This window comes from Colius striatus, chromosome 2 (assembly GCF_028858725.1).
Source record: "Colius striatus isolate bColStr4 chromosome 2, bColStr4.1.hap1, whole genome shotgun sequence".
NCBI classification, from domain to species: Eukaryota; Metazoa; Chordata; class Aves; order Coliiformes; family Coliidae; genus Colius; species Colius striatus.
This window is the reverse complement of record NC_084760.1, coordinates 41,828,589-41,849,937: the sequence shown is the minus strand read 5'-3', so window position 1 is coordinate 41,849,937 and position 21,349 is coordinate 41,828,589. Positions and strand designations below refer to the sequence as shown.

Sequence of the window (21,349 nt, the reverse complement as noted above, 5' to 3'; positions counted from 1 at the left end):
AAAGAAGTCTGCAGACTGATCCCTCTGAACTAAAATGGCCAGAAAGTAGTATCTTTACCAATAAATTACACAGTGGTAGGATCTGGGCTATTAAATATCAGTACTATTAAATTGTCAGCAAGATTGGTGTTGAGCAGGATTGGCGAGTGTGGTAGCAAACAGGTCTGAGCTGTGGTCTGCAAATGATCAGAGTGCCAAACCTGCTCCCATGGGCAACTCAGAGGCAGCCACCCTGTTTTGGAGCCCAAAGGAATTTGACATTACATCTGTGGCCAGGCCATCCCATATGATTTAGAGTGATAGAATGGGCCCTCAACCTGAACTGTTTGCTAGTTCAAGCATAGCCAAACTTTCCCATTAATTCATCTTGCTCTGTAGATATGATCGCACTGTTCAGACCATCCTGGACCTTCATCAGGTATTAAATATAAGAGATGTTCCTTTTCTCCCAGTTCACTGAGGACTGGCAAGTGGAAATGAATTCCAGCCATGCCCTCATCAGTGACAGTACTGTTCCTTTGCACAATTTAATTTTCGTTTGTGTAAGTCTACCGATCAGAAAGTAAAACTCCCTGAATATAATGGAAGCGGCTCCAGCTGAACCTCTGGATTTAGTGTTTGTATGTTAATGAGAAAGTAGCTCACAGTGATAGGCTGTTTTTTTCTTGAGGTCCTGTGCTGGTTGTCATCTTGTGTTTCTAAACCCTGAACATGAATTACTTTGGCTTATACCTAATGTCAAGTACATGCATGATCCCTAAAAGGATTTTACCTTTTAGGGGTGATTTAGTCTTTGAAAAATATTAACTACATGAAAGAAATGTTGTTTATCTTCTTCAAAGGAGCTCAGAAACTTTGCAACCATGAAGTTAAAACTGTCGTTGTATGAAGTAGCTATTCTTGCATCCCTTAATGCCTACTAATTTCATTAAATATTGTAGATAATGAGCACATTTCGAGATGAGACCCTTAATAAGAGAAGGCATTAGTGCTATCTCCAAAATACAATTATTCTCCTCTTCATGTGCTCTGGGAAGCAGAGAAATGGTTAACACCGTGGCTATTGCCAACCACAGCCTTGGTGTTAGCAGCTCCTGAAATGAATGAGTAGTTCACGCTTCAGCAATATTGTCTCAGGCTCTTGGCAAACCCAAGAAGCCAGCTCTGTTTCTGGTGTGCTCACTGCGTTGTGATGTTTTTCTTGGTGACTATAACAATTTTCACTCTGTCTTCTTATTTTTTTAAAACGGAAGCTGAGAGACTCAAGGTTGTCTCTGTCTCCATTTCTCCTAACTGATTTTCAATGCTTTCCCTGCAAGGTGACACTGAATAAAGGCAAAGAACTTGGGGGAGCTTGAGTCTTCAGAAACAGCCTGCTTATTTTGCTACCCTCCCTAAACATCTAACTTGTCTTTTTTTCTTTTTATACATTATTTTTCAGTGGTTCTATTTATTTTGTTTACCGCAGGTTTTCCATTTTTAGTCTCCTGCCCACTAGGTGCCACCTGGGAATCTCAGCACCTTGGCACTCGTCTGTGGGGTTTCAGTAGCAGCCTCTCTGCTGGGTAGAATCTCTCATTGGAGTGATTGTCTAGAAGATGCACTGCATGATCCCTACCTCAAGGATGAAGGCCAAATTTTTCTAGCGTGGGTGGCCTCAAATTAGGTACCTATACCCATATTTAGGTGGTAAAACAAGTGGGCTGATTTTCAGACATTTGAATATTATAATGCATATCTTTAAGCCCTTTTCATTTACTTAAAACGGCTGTCGAGAGAGGAAATAAACAGGAAGAATGAAGGCAAAGGGAGAGAGGTTTTATTTCTGAACTAAGGGATTTAAAAAATACCTAAAAGAAACAAGTGGAATGTTTTTAAATGGAATAAATTTGTTGCTGATACAGGCAGGAAATAGCACACTCAAATATATGTGGATGTATAGATATATTTTTATCTGAGCTTTTTTTTGCAATGTGTTTTATATTTAGGACACATATCGAGATTTGCATCTGTTTCCAGAACTTGCTGCTAACAGTTAGTAATGATGCCAAAACATACTTTAGCTCCAGCTTGAGACCAAATGATATTCAGGGCTTTTTTTTTTTATTACTAATTTAGGGTCTGATATTAATTAAGGAAATTTTCCATAAGTGCCAGGCCTTTTCTGAAGAACTCATTAAAATTATATTAACTTAAACCGGAATCACAGTCTGAGCATGTTTTGTAATGATTATTCTTACTGACTCTGCTGGGTTTTGTAAACAGAATGCTAATTGTTAATGGGGCAACCGGGCGCTCAATTCCAGACTTTCAAAGGGCCAGATCCTGAGCCATTAGCTAGATGTGTGCTTCCAATAAAGTCAATAAGCTCCTAACAGGAAGGCTGTGGGACTAAGCTCTTTGTTTCATCCTTGTGGAAAGACATTTGGTGAGCTTTCTGTTTTCTTGGTGGAATCACCATTGATTTTTCCAACTAGGATGGAACCAGTGGTGTTGACATATATGACCGTGTGTCTCCTGATTACAGAGAGGGAACCTAACTCCGTACCTGAGGATCTTTGGTACATATAGAGTAATCAGGACTCCTTATTTGGCCTTTAAAGGTCTCCATGGGCTTGAATCTTTGTTGCAGTGGATGTGATTTGATGACTTGCACAAGCTGAACTTATAGTTCCATAAAATGCAGAAGAATTAGGGTTTTCTCAGACTGCATCTGTGGTACAAGTCAGATAGAAAAGCATCTTATGTCTTTTAGGAGCTGTTTGGTTTAAAAGGCCCAGTTCTGCAAATCTTACACTGAAAAATACAATTCAAAAGGCAAAAACTGCTGCTGGTAGAAATAGCTGGATCTGCCTTGACGTTTGGTGAAAAATCCTTGCATTTGTGTCAGTCCAGAATTTGACCATGCAGAATTTGATCAGAAAGGGAGTGTTAGAGCCTAGTGGAGCTTTACAACACCTTTTTGAAGTGATTAATTTTTGTTGTCCCCATTTTACAGATGTCCAAACCTCCTTCTCCCTTGTTGCATGTTTTAGCAGAAAAGGATCTGCTGTCATGCCAGCTTGACTGTCAGGTTTAAAAGAGCTTTGATATTGGTAATACTGGGCTGATACCTGTGACCAAAAGAGAAGGTAAGAGCCATGCAGGTGGTTCAGACTTTCTGTGGTCGTACAAAAGAAAACAATGCAGGCAATTGTAAAAGAGAAAGATCAATGAGATAAAATGAAGGTGCACATCTTCAAGTGGCTCATAAATGATGTTATTAAGAGAGAAGGAACTATTTTATATGCGTAAAGGGAGGGTATTTGGGGACACTTATCTGGAAATCTCTTTAATATTTGTTTTCAGACAGACTAAAAAAAAAGTGAGGGAAGGGATCAAAGCAGGAGGTGCCTTCTTGAGCTTGCGACAGATTGCCCATGTCCTCAAGAGCTGTGTGCGGGTAGCACAGGGTCCCCTCGGGGGAACCCAACCCCGCACCGACACGATGCTCAATAGTGCTTCTGTGTCCAAGGAGTTTTTGTATAGGACAAAGACTTTAAGCAATGGTGGAACTTCATCTATAAAGCCCAGGAAAGAATAATCTGATACAAGGAGCTTTCCATAGATATATAGATTCATAGACTATTAATACAGTGAAACCCTTGCGATCATGTGTTTTGAACCTATTTGTACAATTTCACCAAAGTAGCTCTCATATGAACTTGAGGATAACCTTTGAGAGAAAAAAAAAAAAAAAAAACAACCAACCAAATAAAACTACAAAACCCCAGTTGGTCTTCATTTAAAAATTTCCAGGGAACCCAAATCCATCACAACCTATCGTTACAGATGCTAATTAAGCTTGCTTTGGAAATGTGGGTCTTATTACTAGTCTGAATTTGTCTAACTTTAGTTTCCAGTCATTTGAACTTACTCTAACTTTGTCCGTCAGATTGCAGCCCTGATTTTTATTTCTGAGGTTCTGAGAGGGTTCTTGTGGCAGTGACAGATACAACAAGGAGGTGGGTAAGAAAGGAGGTTGCTATGATGAGTCTTGGGGAGATGGCAAAAGCCACAGGGAACCAGACATTGTTGGATGTGGAACTGGTTTGACTTGCAAAGAGACTGGAGAGGCACAGTGCAAAAATATTTTTGACATTTAAAGTTTGCTGTGGGTTCACTGTGATCTCTCAAATGGTGGAAGTTCCCCTTCCTAATCAGTCAAACTCCTACGATATCCGCTGAAAAGGGGTTATTTTTGGTTGAATTACTAGTGGGACTTTTGCTTTTCTAGCCCACCTGAAAAAACGCACTGAAGAGGAATTTTTCACTGACTTTGTGGGCTTCTGTGATTCCTTTAGGATTTTTTTTTCTGCTTTTATAGTTGCCTGATTGTAAAGTCCTTCCCACTTTTTCTAACAAAATTAATTTCATTCCTCACCCACAATCCTAGATGGAGATAAAAGATATACAACAGGATATGCATTCTTCCCTAGTTTTCATTCAGCGTTTAACCTTTCATTTTAAAATGCAACTATAGTCAGGGGGGCTTTTCCCTCCAGGTTTACTCAGCGTTTGCTCTGTCAAAAGCAAAGAGAAGCCTGCAGCTCAGAGCTCATTCTGTGGCCCCATTGGGTAGCAGACATCCAGCCAGAGCAACTTCTTTGCTCTCCATAATTACTCTGTGGGCAAATTTCAGAATAGAGAGTTGAAACTGCATTAAACCCTTGGGATTACTTGGACCAGGCAATGCTTTCATTGCATAAAGTTTGGTTCTGACAAAAAAAAGGTTTAGACATGTAATGTAGGGAGCTTTTGTGGCATTTTAAAAGTGCTTTCAAGGTCATTTTTCCCAGAGGTCTCTCTAACCACTCTTTTTGTCCTATGGTAGCCATGAATGTTTGCCATAATATGCTATTTTGTAATACAGAAGTACTGAGTGTAGGTGACTGGAGAAACCTCTTCGGGCTCTTGTGAGAGAGAGGAGCAACTATGCTGAGTGAAGGAGAGCACTAGTAGAGATAACCAGTATGGGACATTTAAAACCAGTATCAATTCTGAAAGCAAAATGGAGTTGGTAAGACATCTCATGTCAGTCTTTCTGCCTCTTTAACACTACATTTTTCTGGCAGTGAGAAGTGGAAGGTGGTATGCTTGGCTTAGGAGTGATATCCACAAAGCCTCTTTCATTTAGCTGAGAAGTAAAGTCTCTACAGAAGGTCTAGTGATGCCACATGCGTGGTTTCCACTCGTTATTTTTAATGATTAACTGGACTATCACTGTTTGATCCACAGACATCAGTAGGTTTTTATCCCGTTTTCTATTAAACAAGCTCTGTCTACAGTTGGAAGAATATTCTAAAGCTGTCAGCTAAAGGTATGCCCACCTTGTTTTAGTTTGTATAATTAGTCTGCGCAATGGGCTTGCCTGGAAAACAGGATTGCAGCGGAGACAGAGGACCAAATGTATAAGGCACATCATTTTTAGGTGGTAGATGTCTGTAAAAACACAGCTTGTCTTATTTAATTGTGTGCTGAAATTATGTTCTGTGTTGTGTTGAAAGCTGAACGTGGTATTGAAAGGAGATTTCCACAAATTGGAGATCAGTCCCCTTGCCAAGGCTTTGCCTGAGGTTTTGACTTTAGCTGGAGCACCCAAGTTTGGCTACTGCAGGCGGACGCGGCTCAGTGATCAAAGTAATGGTTGCATTTGTGAATAGCTAATGGGCATTTGCTGGAATCACTGCTGACCGCACCACAGGCAGCAGCTGCTGATACTGTTTGTGCTGCGGTAGCATCTGGAAATCCAATCCCGTTGTGCTAAGGACTATGCAACTAAAGAAGAAGAGGAAAAAAAAGAGAGGTCAGCCCTGTCCGCTATGAATTTGCATTCAATTGGTTGCAAGATGTAGAAGGGAACACAAGAGGGAACTGAGGAAACAGGAGGAAAACCAATGAGGTGAGAGCAGTGGCTGCAACCTCACTAGAGCTGGATAATAGTGAGCATGGGTCAGAAGGGAGTGCACAGATGGTGTTTGAAGGAGGGTACTGGGGTAGCTCTGTGGCTCTTCTTCTCCTCCCAGGCTTCAGGGGCAGCAGGAAAGAAAAGCACAAAGTTGCTCTTTACAGCTTGTAACAAGAGGAAAGCAGTGTTGGTCAGCACCATCACTGAAGAAGCTGAGTGGGGCAGAAGATCAGCCCCGCCAGGTTAGGCCAAGGGTCCATCAAGTACCCATTGCCTTCTCAGCATGGACAAGAGTGATCGCTCAGTTCTCCTGGAGTGCAAAACCAGACCACATATGTATATTCACAGGCTGTAAGGGTTTCAGAATCACAGAATCTTAAGGGTTGGAAGGGACCTTAAGAGATCATCTAGTCCATACTCCCCAAAGCTGGAGGTTTCTATCTGGATCATTGTATTTAAGTAGACCTCTGTAAATAGCCCCAGAGGAGCTGATAGATCAATTCTTATGTTTCCTATAGGTCTATAATATCATAGTCATATAGGACTGATAGGGACCTCAGGAGATGATATGGTCTGTGCCCTTCTGTGCAGAAACAGGATTGAACATCTGCAGGTCACTCCTGTAAAGTGTAGCCAGCTAGTTATGTGTGTTGCTGCCACTGAAAACAAAAATAAAATCATGTCCTAAAGAAGGAAAAGTCCCAGCCAAAAAAACCTCATTAAGGTTGAAATAGATCATTTCAGTGCAGTTAAAAGATTTTTAGAAAATAAACTTGAAAACAAAGGAAGTCAAACCTAACATTATAAAAGAGTACATGAATACATGCTTGAGAAGTGGTGGGGGCTTTATGAATACATTCAAAATATCCCCGGGCTTCTGAGTGAGACTGCTGGTTGTAAAGGGGGAGCCATCACCAGAGTGTGGTGAATAGACCTAGAACTGTAGGGATTGTCAGTGTTGACAGAGGCAAGGTATCGAGAAGAAACCTCTGTGAGAAAGAGCATAAACATTTAGACAGCTTCCAGGGTGCAGACTGCAAAGGCTGGGATATGAACTGGAGACTGAGGACAGATGATTAGACCTTCTGCAAAGGTGACTGGTTTACCAAGTAGGAAGGGAGGCAAGTGCCTCAAAAACACCAGGAGGGCTGCTGACCCAAAATCTCTGCAAAATAAGCCTGAGATGAAATGGCTCATTGGAAGAGGCATCTCACAGAAGCTTCTCAGAGGAAGTCCCTGGGAACTGTGATGTGGATGCTGGCATGACTGGAGGAGCCGCAGAGGAATCCTGGCAATGGGAAAAAAGGCACCTCTCTTCCCCTTTTCTTCCCTCTTCCTCTCTCAAATATCTCCCTCTAAAGGGATTTTTTGCTTGTTTTTGTTTTCATTTTGATTCCTGCTAAAAGCCAACCCTGTGTTGTTTTCTTTTTTATGGGTGAAAAGGAGCGCAGGGGAGGATCTAAGTACCACTGGAGCCTAATTAGGAGCCATCGGATTAGATTCCAAAATTAGATAGGAAGCTGGGTTTCAGGGTAGTCCAAACCCAACTAGTTCCTAGTTTGGCCTGGCCCACGTAGGTGGGCCAGACTGGTTTGGAGCTGTTTTGAGGCCAGGCTGCTTGCCCATGGATGAAACCATTCCAGGCGCAGTGGAGCTGGAGCACGGCGCCTCGTCCTCAGCCGGGCCAGCTTCTGCTCACACCAGTCTGCTCTGCAGATGCGCTGGAGGGTTGTTTAGTTTAAAGCAATTCTAGCCATTGCTTTCTCAAGCAGATGAAGACAACTGAAGGCGATAATTCAGGCTTTGTACGACTCTTTTTTACTTCAGATCTCGGGACTGCGTATGAGAGTTTATTTTAAGCAAAGTTCTCTTTACTCTGTCTGACTGGCACCTTTTCTGTGTCTTCACCTGTTGAAGAACTTATAAAAAATGTCTGGTGGGTTTGCCTTTAATCTTTGAAACTTTACAACATCTTCCAACAAAGGATTTCATAGTATTTTCCAAACTATGCTGCTGACCTTTGTCACTTGGATAATACAAAGTATTAAAATATCCATCTTATAGCAAGTAAAATTTGGCCAGGAAAATCAAATTATTTGCCCTAAGCTACAAAACAAACCAGTAGCAAGAGCCAGAAAGCAATGCATCGTGTTTCACCTTTTAATGACTTTAATGGATAAGTGGACTTTCTAAACTTCTGAATAACATACACTTTTTTTTGGTCCAAGCTCTTTGTTTTTCTGTAATAAAGAACTTTCAGAGACTAGCCACGTTATTCTCACTTAACTGCAGGCCTAGTTAGACTTTGGTAGGAGTGTACTTTTCTATAGCCTGTAGCAAGCACAAGGCAGAGTCTTAACCTCCTGTTACAGAGTTGTAGTGTCTCACATTTACCGTGAGCTGTGGCCATTCAAGTGACTGTTACTGTGGTTTATCTTAGACTTGGTAACTTGGATTTTAAGTTTATGCCGTCAATAGTGATTTGAGCTGCCAGTGGTATAGTCTAAGTTGCTATATAGCAAACAGCCTAAAGCATGTTTATGGTGTGATCTATTACAGACCAAAGTCTGTTTCTCTTTCTCATCACCAGTTTCCTGGGAGGATAAAAACCATATTCAGACAGTGCACTATGGAGAAGAAGCATTTATTTAGAGGTGTTCAAAGCTGGGCTGCTTTAAGCTTCACCTCAGCTGATGAATGCAGATGCTGTGTGGACAAGCTTATAATGGATTGAAACTTAGCTTACAGCAGTTTGCCTTAACTTTGTAAGAAACTCAGGTTGAGTCTGAAATGAATGAAAGAAAATATACCAAGTGCTTTACACTACTTTTATTAAACGAAATTGAAAATCATATATTGTTAAAGTGGTGCAATGCTGAAAATAAAAAGGGACATAGTGACGCTAACCTTGCTGTACAGCTGTGTTTAGCTTTGTCCTGCTGAATTTCGTGACAGTTCAATATCTAATCGGGCACTGAGTGACTAAATGCATGGTTTGAAACTCTGCAGGTCTTTGCACTGCTCGGTAGTTTTGACTCTTAGATACTAAGAGCAGCAGCTGCGTGCGAGGATTTCCTGTCTCCCTGAAGCTTGTGGTGGCTCGGGGCAGGCTGCACTGCACACTGGCAATTCCTGTCCTGCGGCTTGTCAAGAGCCACACTGTTGCTCCTGTGATGCCAAGGGTTGTGACATCCCCGAGCTGCTCTCCCTCTGCCCCATGAGACCATCACAGCAGTTTGGCTTGGTGTTCACCCACGCATCTCCCCACAGGGCTCCTTCGCACCCTGACTCTCCTGAAATTCCTCTGTCCAGTGGGTCTTGAGTCATGCTGACGTGTTTGACAATATTATCATGGCCTGACATTACCGCCAGTCGTGTAGGGAAGTGTGTTCTCACTGTAAGGAAAAAAACTCTGGCTGTCACTGGGCGAGTTATTTTCCACTGTTTTCACTCCAACAGCGTTATTTCGCCTGCTGCTAAAATCTTTAACCTAAGATGGAAATGCCTGCCTGCTATCTGTCCTCTCATTTCTGCAGTACCCAGGAGCTCTCTGTGGGCTGAGTACCCTCAACCCCTCCGGAGTGGCTGCTCTTGTGGCCCCTGCGCAGCTCCCGCTCCCAACACAAGAAGCCGCTTTCAGCTGCTCCTGTGGGACTAGGTGTGGCTGTTTACCCTCTGGGGACACAGGACTTCATGCCAGGGAGGAGAAAAAAAACCAACATCATGGCCCAGACGTGATCAGGGACTGTGACTGAAAATGTCCCTTAAGGGAGAAGTTATTTTGGAGAAAAGTGTGTTTTGAATTGTTTAGATGAAGGGATTTTGTGTTTTATGGATGTCTGGGGGCTGGGGAGGTGCCTTTTCTTCCTCTATGTAGTATATTGTTCATGAAAAAAAAATCAGACTATCTATGTTTGTGAATTTGAGTTTTTTTCAGCCTGAAGCATAACAATTTGTAGGGTTTGATTTTTCTCTAGAAAAAAAAGCAAAAAAAGAGGCAAAAAAAAGCACATTTTGAGAACAAGGCCTGGGTAACCAAAATATGTTTGTTTTTGTTTAAATTGCTCAGTAGAGAAATCGTCTCTTGTCTATTGTTAAGAGAGAGGTTTAAATCAAAGGCAACTTCTACATATTCTAAAGTATACAGACAACTCTTTGAAAGCAAAGCCAAGCAAAACTTTAAAAGAGACCTTCTCCTTGATGCAGAAGTTTTCAGTTAGTTTACTGTGCTGAGGCTTCGGGTGGAAAGAAACAGCCTGAGAAACAAATAGCAAATCCCCATTTTGGAGGCGGAAGTCGGGGAGAACATTGTATTAATAGCAGCACAGGAGACCTTTCCACAGAGCCTCTCATCCAGGGCTTTTCCAGCAACAACGAGGAAAAATCTTTGCAGTTCTTGGGGATTTTTGTGTTTGCGTTTGACTATGGAAGGTTTAAGTGAGCTGCAGAGTGAGGGAGTGGAGGGCCTGATCCTCTCGTGTTGGGTGGTCCGTCCCTCCACAAATAACCCTATTGAAAACAGAGGGACTACTATTTGTGGAGACATTTGTTTGTCAGGAAAAGTAGGGTTTGTAGGATGCAGGCCCAGTTGGCAGACAAATTCCTGGTTGTTTTCTCGTGATAAAAACACAGCTAGCTGTCACAGAGGTGCACGTAGCATCTCTTCAGTTCCTGTTTGAACTCCTGCCACTTGCTCCGTGCTTCTTCCCACTTCCTTAGCCTTGCAAAAATTATTCCAGCACCATGCTAGCTCGGATGAGCTGGCTGCTTCCTTCCTGTCCGGGGCTGACGTGGCCTTCGGCCTTCTGCCATGCTGTTTGGGATCAGCAGAATTTTGGGCTGTGCACTCTCTGGCTCCTACTTGTCAGTACCTATCACTGAGGGCACAGAGGGGGTGCTCTTGGCCTTTGGCTCTTGGCTGTTGGGATGTATTTGGCAGATGATATCCACCTCTTGCCTGGCATCACCGCTTAACACCCAACATATCTTCCCCACCATAAATCCTGCTTTTATTATGAGCCAGGTATAGCCAGCCCCATGCAGAGCTTGTCCCTCCTGAATCCAGCCTTTCCTGGGAGATTTATTTAATGAGCAGTTTATCATTGAGCTACAGGTTTTGGAAATGCTCTTAGTTGCCCTTGCCTGGTACCAGAGGGTGGGCAGCCTGCCCAAACCCCACGTGCTGGCGCAGGCAGGGCAATGGCTCTCCTGGCCCCACGCGAGCTCCCTGTGCCGGCGGATGCTGGGGGAGCTGTCTGGGAGCCATGGCAGTTTTTAGGGGGAGGGAGGAACACTCTCATTAGGTCTACTTTTTTGTGGCTCCCTGTTTTGGTAGCCATAAGTCATTATTTTTTTTTTCCTTTTTCCCCTCCTTAAAACTGAAATAAGGGCTGAAAGGGCAGATTTGTGCTTTTTCTTTTTGTCTCCTTTTTTTTTAAAACTTTTTTCTTCTTCTTTTTTTTTTTCTTTTTGCTAATCTGAGGCACACTGCCACATCTGAAGCCACTTGGCTTATTATGGATTTCATGGAAACTGATTCCCTGAAAGTGTTTCCATATGTGTGTTCCCAATATATCCCATCCTTTTTCTAAATGGGAGTACAAACTCGCACACGAGCTGGAAATGGCTTCAGGATGTGACAGAGAAGTCATATGACTGGAGTGGCACTGTGTGTGGCCTTCTCTGAAAGACACGGTGTCCTGTGTGCTGGCTCCCATCCTACAGTAGATCCAGTTTCAAAGAATATCTTCCTTCCCGGCTTCTTAAAAACTTAATCAAGAACCAGCAAGGAATCCTCTGTCCTCAGGAGGGACGCATATTAGTTGAACGAGATTCGAAAGGAAAATTTGGATGGGGAGGAAAAAGAGGGGTTTAAAGGGTGAAATTTCAGAGCTATGCCAAGGACTTCCACCCCCTCCCCGCCCCTGCAAAACAGTTTCTTTGTGTCTGCTTGAGGATCAGATGGTATTTCTGAGTTGCTAGCATGCAGTGGAAAAGTACAATTCATAACAACATTGGAAACAAATATTTATACTGGATAGTTAAGGCACATTTTTCTGAAAAAAAAAAGAAAGCAATAAAGTAGACTGCTAGCCCCAATGTATATTATCTTCCCATTCATTGAATTTGTACAGGATTCTTCTTGTACCAATGCTTGCCATCACTGTGTATGTGTTGCAGCAATCAGCCCCGCGGCTTTACCTCCTTGCTGCATACGATGCCGCTGAGGTTGCTATCCAAGAAAAGCCTCACATGTTACTTCTGATGCGTTTCGACCTGGGCTGGCAAAAAACAACAGCGTCTGAAATTCAGGCAGAAAAAATTGGGGAAAACTGAAGTGAGAGTGATACGCGCCTGTGTGTGTGTCTGCGTGTTGCAGAACTGCTAGACTTATTTCCAGGAAATGTTGTTTACTCTTTGCTTCCAATGTAAAGCATTGTGGATGGTCTGAGATTTAAACAAGCATGAGTATTTTGACATACTACCAATTCCTTTCCACCTGAATCACCCATGATGGCTCCAAACTGAAGTCACTGAGATGAGGTAGCAAAGACGGAGAGGCTCAGAGGCTCCCCATCACACCAGGTCAAGAGGTATCCACAGCTGACAGGTCACAACTGCTGGCAGAGGATGTATTTCTGTAATATGACCATTTGTCCCCCTCCTGTGGTCCTCGTTAGAAAGGTTTATGAGTTCTATATAAGTGAAGCTTCACAAGAGGCAACATCTATAAATGAGACAGTGATGACTGATGCTTTCGGAGCGCCATTTCTGCTCCCAGCAGTCCATCTGGGAGGGATTTGTTGTTGCTTTTTTCCACATGAGGGAGGAATTCCTACCCATTGATGTTCATAAATTTAAGATGAGCTACCTCTTGAGGTGCAGCCAGGAGCCACTTGTGTTTAGATATATAGTCTCACCCAGCAAGACCTAGGTGCCTAAAGAAAATCACCTTTTTCCAGCACAGTTAATCCAGCAGAAAGGTCGTATTGAAGAAGCAGGGCAGATAACGATGGAGCCCAGGCTGGAGAAGTGCAAAGAGATCCCGATTTTACCATTAAGCAGTGTAACAGTTCTGCTTGGGAAACACTTTCCTTTATTTGCAGGAGTGGTACTTTAATGGTTGCTGCTAACTGTGTTATTTATGGGGTGTTTCTCCCAGCAAAGGGCTTAGGTGCCGTGCCATAAATTCAGTGAAAACATCTATCTGCAAATTAATCCCTGGTATTTTAGGTGCCAAAGTCCTGTTACCTAAATAGCAGAAGGTACAAGCGTGCAGTTTACTGTGTGGATTGGGGTACTGAGGGATGAGGAGGAGGTGCACTAGAATTTGGTTCTCTCCTGTTGTGTGTGAGGCTCTGAAGGGGTTAAAATGTTCCTTCCTGCCTCTGACTTTTGTGAGACTGCTGTGCTTAATAATGTTGCAGTTTAAATGGTCCCAACTAGGCCTTGAAGTTAACACCTTGTTGAGGTGAAGGAAAGGGGGAGGGGGGCCCTTTTGCACCTTTTCTGATGGTGTTGTTTGCCAGGAGACCTGCTTAGGGTAATTTTGGTGAGAAAAATGAAAAAAAAAAAAATCCCAATATAATCCTAATATATAAAAGGCTTTTTTGTTATTTTTTTTCTGAATTAAAGGGAGGAAAATGGCATTGGAAAATGTACGATTTCCTATGGTAAATGACTGCAAGTATCCAGACAATGCAAGCTCATCCCAAAAGTGAAACAGGGAGGGAGAAGCCCTGTGCGTTATTTCTGAGAGGGTCTTACCCTTGTAGCAGGTAGATACATGCTCTGAAGCTGAGCACCAGCATAGGTTTGCAGGATCGTGACCCAGCAGCTACAGCAAGGAACAGATATATGAGGACATAGTTTGAGAACCCTGAGAATTGCAGTCCCAGACTCTATCCTTCAGTGGCGTCCAGAGGGAAGGTGGTATAACACCTCTGGAGAGTCAAAGGTTTGCATGGAAGGAGGCAGAAGCAGGATTCTGTCATGTGTGGTTCACTAAACACTTATTAGCAGAGGTGGGTGACAAGAATTAACAAAATGAAGAGCAAAATAACACCCTGCCCCTGATACAGAAGGATGCTTGGGGAAAACAGAGATCCAGGTAGCAAATAATCACTCCTTGCCATCCGAACAAGTTGCAAGATTGCAAAACCAAGTGCTCAGAAATTGGGAAATCTCAGTACTTACGGTTCCTGTGCAACTGTAAATCAGTCTCATTCTGCTTATGCATTATATTACAGATTTTAATTACAGGATCACATGGTAGTTTTCCCACGGGATTCCTGTCTTGTTCAGTGCACAGGATGGACAGTGCTAATGAGCAGCTCTTCAATATTTTGTTTTCTTCTTGTTCCTTACATTTCCTCAGGCTCTGCTTATTTCAGAACATTAAATTCTACTCTGAAGAAGGAATTCTTAATTTCTCGATGAGCTCTAATATTTCTGCCATAGCATTTGTATACAGAATGTTGCAGTGAAATATTCTCATGAAAGAAAGAATCCACTTTAAAAAGAGTATTGAGACTGACTCCAAGGTCTCATGTAATTCAAGGCACATTTTTATGTCACCTATAGCATGATTTTTTTTCTGTTTAGTCCTATGGTCCTATTGGCTTCAGCTGCATCTGTGAATATTTAGCACATGTGCAAATCAGAAGCCAGTATCTTTGTTGGGCACAGAAAATGAGAGGAACTAAGATGTGATTTGGAGAGATTTCAAGTGAGTCACGTAGGAGCCATGTGGCAGAAACACATATAAACCCATTTTGTTCAAGAAATAATCAGGTCTCCCTCGCCTTGTTGACTTCATCGCTTCTAATTTTCAGCAGAAGTGGATTTGAGGGATACGTAGACAATGGTCTTCTCTATTCCTCAGCTCTGAAAGCTCTCCAGAGGAGGTCAGCTTGTGTGCTGCCTGCAGAAGGGTTCACGTGAAAGAAACAACATCTTCTCCTGTAATTGTGTGCTTTATCATAGCGCATATGGAGAAGTAACTTGAATGGTGGTATTTCCTAACTTTCTTACTCTTCACATGGTAACCTTAATAATATCCTTGTGTTTGTTTCTAGTTGTGTTTACAGTTTCTCAGATTTATCAAAAAAGCAACCTTCACGTAACCTCACTTTCCCAAATCTTTCTTTGCACTGTCATACAGATATCTCAGTTTACCACCATTAATCTCCTTTTACTGAGGCTTCTGCCATCCCAGTGAACAGACCTGATGATGGACAGATCTCGATCAGCGCTGGCACAGGGGTGGGTGGGGGTGTCATTATGTTTCAGCAACATTTGCAGAAAATAATGCTGGGATTTGGGACTCGGGACTCCTGGATTTCATTCCAGTCTCTGGACAAGTGTCTCTGTAGGGGTACAGACTCTTCTGCCCATTTTTAGGCAGAATGCTTATGGTTTGTTCATATTTGGCTGGATTTTTGTGGCAACATCTCTCACACAAAAGCCACTCCTATTCCAAAGTTCAAGTCCTTACTTCAAAGCGTGGAATGGGTACAGCTTTTCAAAGGAAGGCTCCTCAGAGTTTAAGATTAGTAAAACAATATATTTTTCCCAGAAGAAGAATTTCAGCTGAAATTTTAAAAACAAATAAATGCATAAATCACAATTTAGCCTGAGACAGACGCCCAGCATGGACAATTTCAGCCAGAACATTTAAAGTTTGGCAAAGCTGTAAGAGACAGAAAATTGTCTCATCGTGTGAAGTGTGTGGCATACTTCATATGAGGCGATACTATCAGCTGTAAGTAATCCAAGCTGCACATATAATTCATAGACGTAGATGTAAAGGAAGGAAAAATCATTTTTAACAGACAAATTAGTGCTATGCTTCAGACTGAGTGGAACTATTGAACAAAAAACCCCACAAAGTCTAGTATCTGCTTCAGCAAATGTCTTAACACTGAAGTTCCCCAAAACACAAGTGAATCATTTAGCTACTGGTAAATATATTTAGCTATATGTAGCTGAATTTACTCGAGACAGACTCTCCAGTGACTCTTGAATACAGCACCACTCTGTTTTCTTGCATCCAGTGATTACACATTGACTTGATGTGCTAGAAATTTCCCTATCAGACATATGCAGTAAGCCAAGGGGACTTTTTTTTTTTTTTATAGCATAAAATGAAAAAGAAAATTGTAATATTTGTAAGTTATAAAATTATCCTATAACCCTTTAAGGTAGGTTTCAACTTGTGATACCCACAAAGAGTTAATCTATCCATGGTACATTATGATCTTGAATAATTGAAAGCGATTGGCCAAAGTGCTGTAAACCTGGCAAAAATTTGTTGCCTTATTTTCTGCAAACCACAAGCACAGCTTATTAATTGAGAAATGAACATTAACCGGCATTAGCTGGCATCTGTAAACTGAAAAAGAGAAATGGTCATGGTAGGCATTCAGCTGTAAACTGTAGAGCTGCAAAGCTGCAACAGGTAAAATTGTTTTTTAAGCACAAATGCAAAACCATTTTAGTCGGCTGCTGGCAAATGCCCAAGTCTAGGCTTCTTAATGAGACTTCTGCATCAAAATAAGTGAAACCACATGGAATTTTAATTGTTCTTATTCTAAATATGAAACACACTGGAGAAGTATTCTTGAATCTAGCACGTTAGCATATATATTGGCATATTAACATGACCACTTTTCTGTTCTAAACGTGTAGCTCTCAGAAAACTTGAGGGCTGGGTTACGTTAAGGAGGAATCAGCTTGGAAGATTTAAAAAGCAGTTTAACCTGGACACTTTTGGATGTAAAAGTGAGGGTTTTTTAAAAGAAAAAACAACTTTTTTTTTTTTTTTTTTTTTTTGGTATTGTCAAGCACGGTGAGCTGATCAGTTGCTGGCAACAGTTTTGGTAACACAAAATAAAGTCTCCTCTCTTTACAGAAATGTGATTTCACAATCTCGTGGCCACAATGGAGGGTGGAGGATCCGTGCATCACCCATTTAATACAAGCTATCATGAGAGTGGGAATTCAGAGATGCAAATTGTTTTCTTGCTCTGATGGAGTTAAAATCAGCATAAATCTTTAATCCCAATGGGGAGAGGACTGAATAAATTATTTACTTGCACTGTCATGTTAGTATCTTGCTGATCAACATCACTATTTGTGTGCAACTAGATATACAAAGATGGATGTCATACCCAGAAGAGTTGTTTATCTTCCCAGTCAAGCAAAGAGCTAAACATATGTAATTGAATATGCACCTTGTGTTTCCAAGTTAGAACCAAAATCAATCTTTCCTAGGTGGTAGCACAGAAAGAGGAGGAGGAGGGTGAAAAGGCATCAGTGAAATTGCATGGCAGTGAGGATGCGAAGAAGCTGAATTTTAGAGGTGACACTTTAAAAAGTTTCTGGACTCACTTTGAAAGAAGACTTTAGAATTGGCATCACAGGAAATTTTTCTGATCTATGAAAATAACTTTACACAATGACGATACAGAAGTCTGGGAATAAATCACAACCTAGTGCTGGGAGGGATGGAGATAGCAAAAGGCATTTGAGCAAAAGGGGAGTTTGGAGGTAAGTGTGCAAGGAGCCATGCAGACAGAGCCATGAGTGAGATAAGAAAGGATTATGGTTATTTGGCCTTGGGGTAAATAGGATTGTGCTTTACAAGCAACAGTAAAAACAAACAAGTGTGGATTTACTAGGGTGTAAAAGGAGGTCTGTAGCCCCACATTAGAAATGCCTACGTGTGGTGTGCACTTTCCCAGTCATTCAATATAAATGATCTTTTGATAGCACCCACACAGACAATATTTGGATCTAGCTCTTAAAGGGAGATTGCCTTTTAATGTGTAAAGCTATGTGGATAGTTTGTTATTAAGAAAAAGCAGTATGGGTTGCAAAGGAACCAAAAATGCCATGATGTTGTTCTACACCCTTACGCTCATACCAATTCTACCTTTGATTATAAAAGTCTCATTTAGCTTCTATCAGGGTAAACTAAAAGCAACTCTGTTCATGTTGGGAGAGTTGCAATAGCAATAATAAAAAAGGGGAATATAAGCAGCAGCAGATTGAAACTCAGTATTTTGAGCAGCTGGGGAAATTATGTTCTAACCCTATATTTCCAGATACATATCAGACCTGTTCACAATATAAAGGATAGTGTTCCAAAATTACAGCTTTGAATCTGGGTGGTATTGCCTCTGGCCATTGTTTGCAGTTGGGAATGAAAGAAGTTGCATCAAGCAGTAGAGTGTTTGCTGTAAAGGTACAAGTTATATTACATTCCACGGGACTGTGGTTGGAGGGGTTGATGATGGAGACAGACCCATTCCCCCGTGGGTCACTGATTCAGTTCTAGATAAAGATAATAGTAATCATATTGTCATCGGAGTTAAAAATGGGCTTTTAGTGCCCGTTAAAAGCTCTGTACTCGATATCTTTGAGACAATAGATTATGATCCCCAGGTCTCAGGCTGGGTGATTTGGATGCCTGGCTGGCTGTGGCCCAGGTTCTCCATCCTGAACCCAAGCTGTACCAGAGCTTTGCCCCTCTGCTGTTTTTAGATATCCTGGAAGGCTTGGGTTAAATGAGCTAGTAGAACAGGAGAAAATAGTCATCTAAATCACAAAATGTGCCACACAAGGTGCTGAGTTTTGTTGTGTCTGTGGCTTAAGGTAGTAACCACCATTGTGGATGCTGTAGGGGAGCCAAGGGTGGAAGAGCTAGAGGGACCTTCCGTCTGCACCGCAGGGCTGTCAGGTCAGGTCCAAAGCATATCCACAAAAAAAAGCATTTCTGCATCTTACACTGAGGATACACAGGGTGTTTCAGTGATTAGCACATCAGTTTGCCAGCTAGAAGATGCTGTGTTTTCCTTTTAGGTAAATCAGTCTTGCTATATTGACAGACAGATGAGTGAACCTTGGACCTAAAGGACTGTAAAGCTGTAGAAGTGTCGGCTGGGAAGCACAGGATTCAATTTCATTATTTTCCTGCTTTGTTTATGCTCCACTCTTTCAATCTCTCACGCTCTAAAAATGTAAATATATATCTACTGCACACTGGCTGACGTGTTTCCCTCCCTCTTGCACTGTACTTCTTCATTAAGCTTTTTCTCATTCCCCCATCCCTTTTCCCAAAATCCTCTTTGTTTTCTGTTTTTCTGACTTGCAACACAAGCTTTCACCATCTTTTTCTTCTGCTCCTGTCCATCCCACAGTCTCCTAAGCAGATCACCAAGCTACTAAAGTTTGCTTTCCACTTCTGCTCCAAAACTTTGAGTGTTTGATGTGGGATTAGAAATTAGGCAAAATGAGTTTACCCATCCCTGTTTTGCGTTAGACTCCAATTCACAGCGTTACCATCCAGCCGTTCACAGTAGCCATAAACTGTGTGGTCTTTTTTTCAACCAGACTGCACAGACTACATATGAAAACAACTTTTTTTTTTTTTTTCCAATGGCAAAAAGAGTGTTGGGCTTGTAATTTGCCATCAACTACACTAAAAGTAAAATTTGCATCTTTGCTATCAGCTCAGTGGCTTTGCCAGTCCTTTGAATGCAGCAAATGGTGGGTTTTGGCCATAGGAAGTAGCAGAGCAGATCCTCACCCAACTGAATTAATTTAAGGCAAGAAGCTGGGATTAGTCACCACCGATGTAACTCCCCTGTGTCAGTGGTGCAATTAACTCAGTGTTACCAATCCTTGTAGTTTTATTACAAGTTGCACAGTGATTTATACTTTTCTGAAAAGCCCAGCTTCTGACAACGTGTACTGAGGTGGGAACCTCAGGACCTGAGTTTCTTCAGAGGCTATAACAAGAACCCAGAGACATGCAGTCCTCAAAGCTCAGAAACCAGAAGGCAAATCAACTCCAAATCCACTTTTCTCTTTTTGGCTCTTTTTCAATCCCTTGATTTTGGAGAATTTTTTTTCCCTGTCCCCCAGCCTGACTTGTGACCTTTCAACGCTTCAAGGTTGGCAATGCTACTCCCTCCCTTGGCATCAGTGGAGTTAGTCCAGGGATAAGTTTGGCCCAGCGCTTGTAGAAGACAGGTGTATGACTCTCTTCCTTGCAATGTATTATTTGATATGGTCTGCTGTTCTCTTGGGGGCCAAAAGAAGTGGGTTTTCTTAGAAAAATAAAATTCTATCATCACTTGATACAAAAAATGGTATTTACAGAATTGTTTTCCCCCGTCTTTTGTTATAATTTTTTAGGTGCTTCAGAGCTGGGCCCATTTTCAGATCCCAGGCAGTTCACAAGCATTTCATCCCTCACTGAGAGCCGCTTCTCCAACCCACGAATGCACTATCCAGCCACCTTTACCTATACACCGCCAGTCACCTCAGGCATGTCACTGGGTATGTCCGCAACCACTCACTACCACACCTACCTACCACCACCTTACCCCGGCTCTTCCCAAAACCAAAGTGGACCTTTCCAGACCAGCAGCACTCCATATCTCTACTATGGCACTTCATCAGGATCATACCAGTTCCCCATGGTGCCAGGAGGGGACCGTTCCCCTTCCAGGATGCTTCCTCCGTGCACCACCACGTCCAACGGCAGCACGCTGTTAAACCCTAACTTGCCTAACCAGAGTGATGGTGTGGAGGCGGATGGCAGCCACAGCAGCTCCCCAACCGTCTTGAATTCTAGTGGCAGAATGGATGAGTCCGTTTGGAGGCCGTACTGAGATTTCTTCCGTAGCCGGCCCGACCTCCACCAACCAAAAAAACCAAACCCAAACAAAGCCCAAACAAATGGTCGACTAACTACGAAGTGCCTGGTTTTTGTGTTGTTTTTCCTTTTTTTTTTTTTTAAAAAAAAAAAAAAGAGAGATTTTACCAATATGTGCAACTGTGTAGATGGGATGATAATGGCCATAAATAACACGAGTTACCAACACACCATGACACATTTTTTTTTTTCCCCCTCTTGTGGAACCATTTTAACTTGTTTTATATTTAAAATATACTTTTTACACACACCAGAAAAAAAAAAATCACCTCTTCCCCTTTTCCAATTTTTTTTTTTGGGTTTTGGGGTTGGTTTTTTTTTTGGGGTCTAGAGTGTTGTTATAATTAGTGAGTTCTTTTGCCAATGAGGAGAGCATGGACTCCCCAGATAACAGGAGAAACATGGTGATGCAAAGCAAAGGCTTAATTAACCCCTAACCATGAACTCCAGATACAGTTGCAATCATACAACGTATGGGACCCTCTTCACATCCGTAGTGCAATTCAACTGGCTTGTATTGGTGCACATAAAAATGAAAGCAAAGATCGAGTTGCTTCCATTTTGCCATTATATGTATATTCAGATGAAAACAGCTGTCCCAAAAAACTCTCTCCGAGCCTTGCTGCAGATAACAGTTGGAACTTCTCTGTGTTCATTGTTTTTTTGGTTTGTTTTGG

The 21,349-nt window shown here is 42.0% G+C and overlaps 1 protein-coding gene across 4 annotated transcripts in view; it reads left to right on the top strand.

Annotated features, from left to right (window-relative positions):
• RUNX2 (RUNX family transcription factor 2) overlaps window positions 1–20,713 on the top strand; it is a 150,386-nt gene extending 129,673 nt beyond the window's left edge. For all 4 annotated transcript variants that reach the window (XM_061989504.1, XM_061989507.1, XM_061989505.1 and 1 more), the window contains one exon: window positions 20,150–20,713. In XM_061989504.1, the coding sequence (XP_061845488.1) occupies window positions 20,150–20,628 (479 nt within the window). In that variant the 3' untranslated portion in view covers window positions 20,629–20,713. The remainder of the gene's footprint in view (window positions 1–20,149) is intronic.
• The last annotated feature ends 636 nt before the right edge of the window (window positions 20,714–21,349 follow it).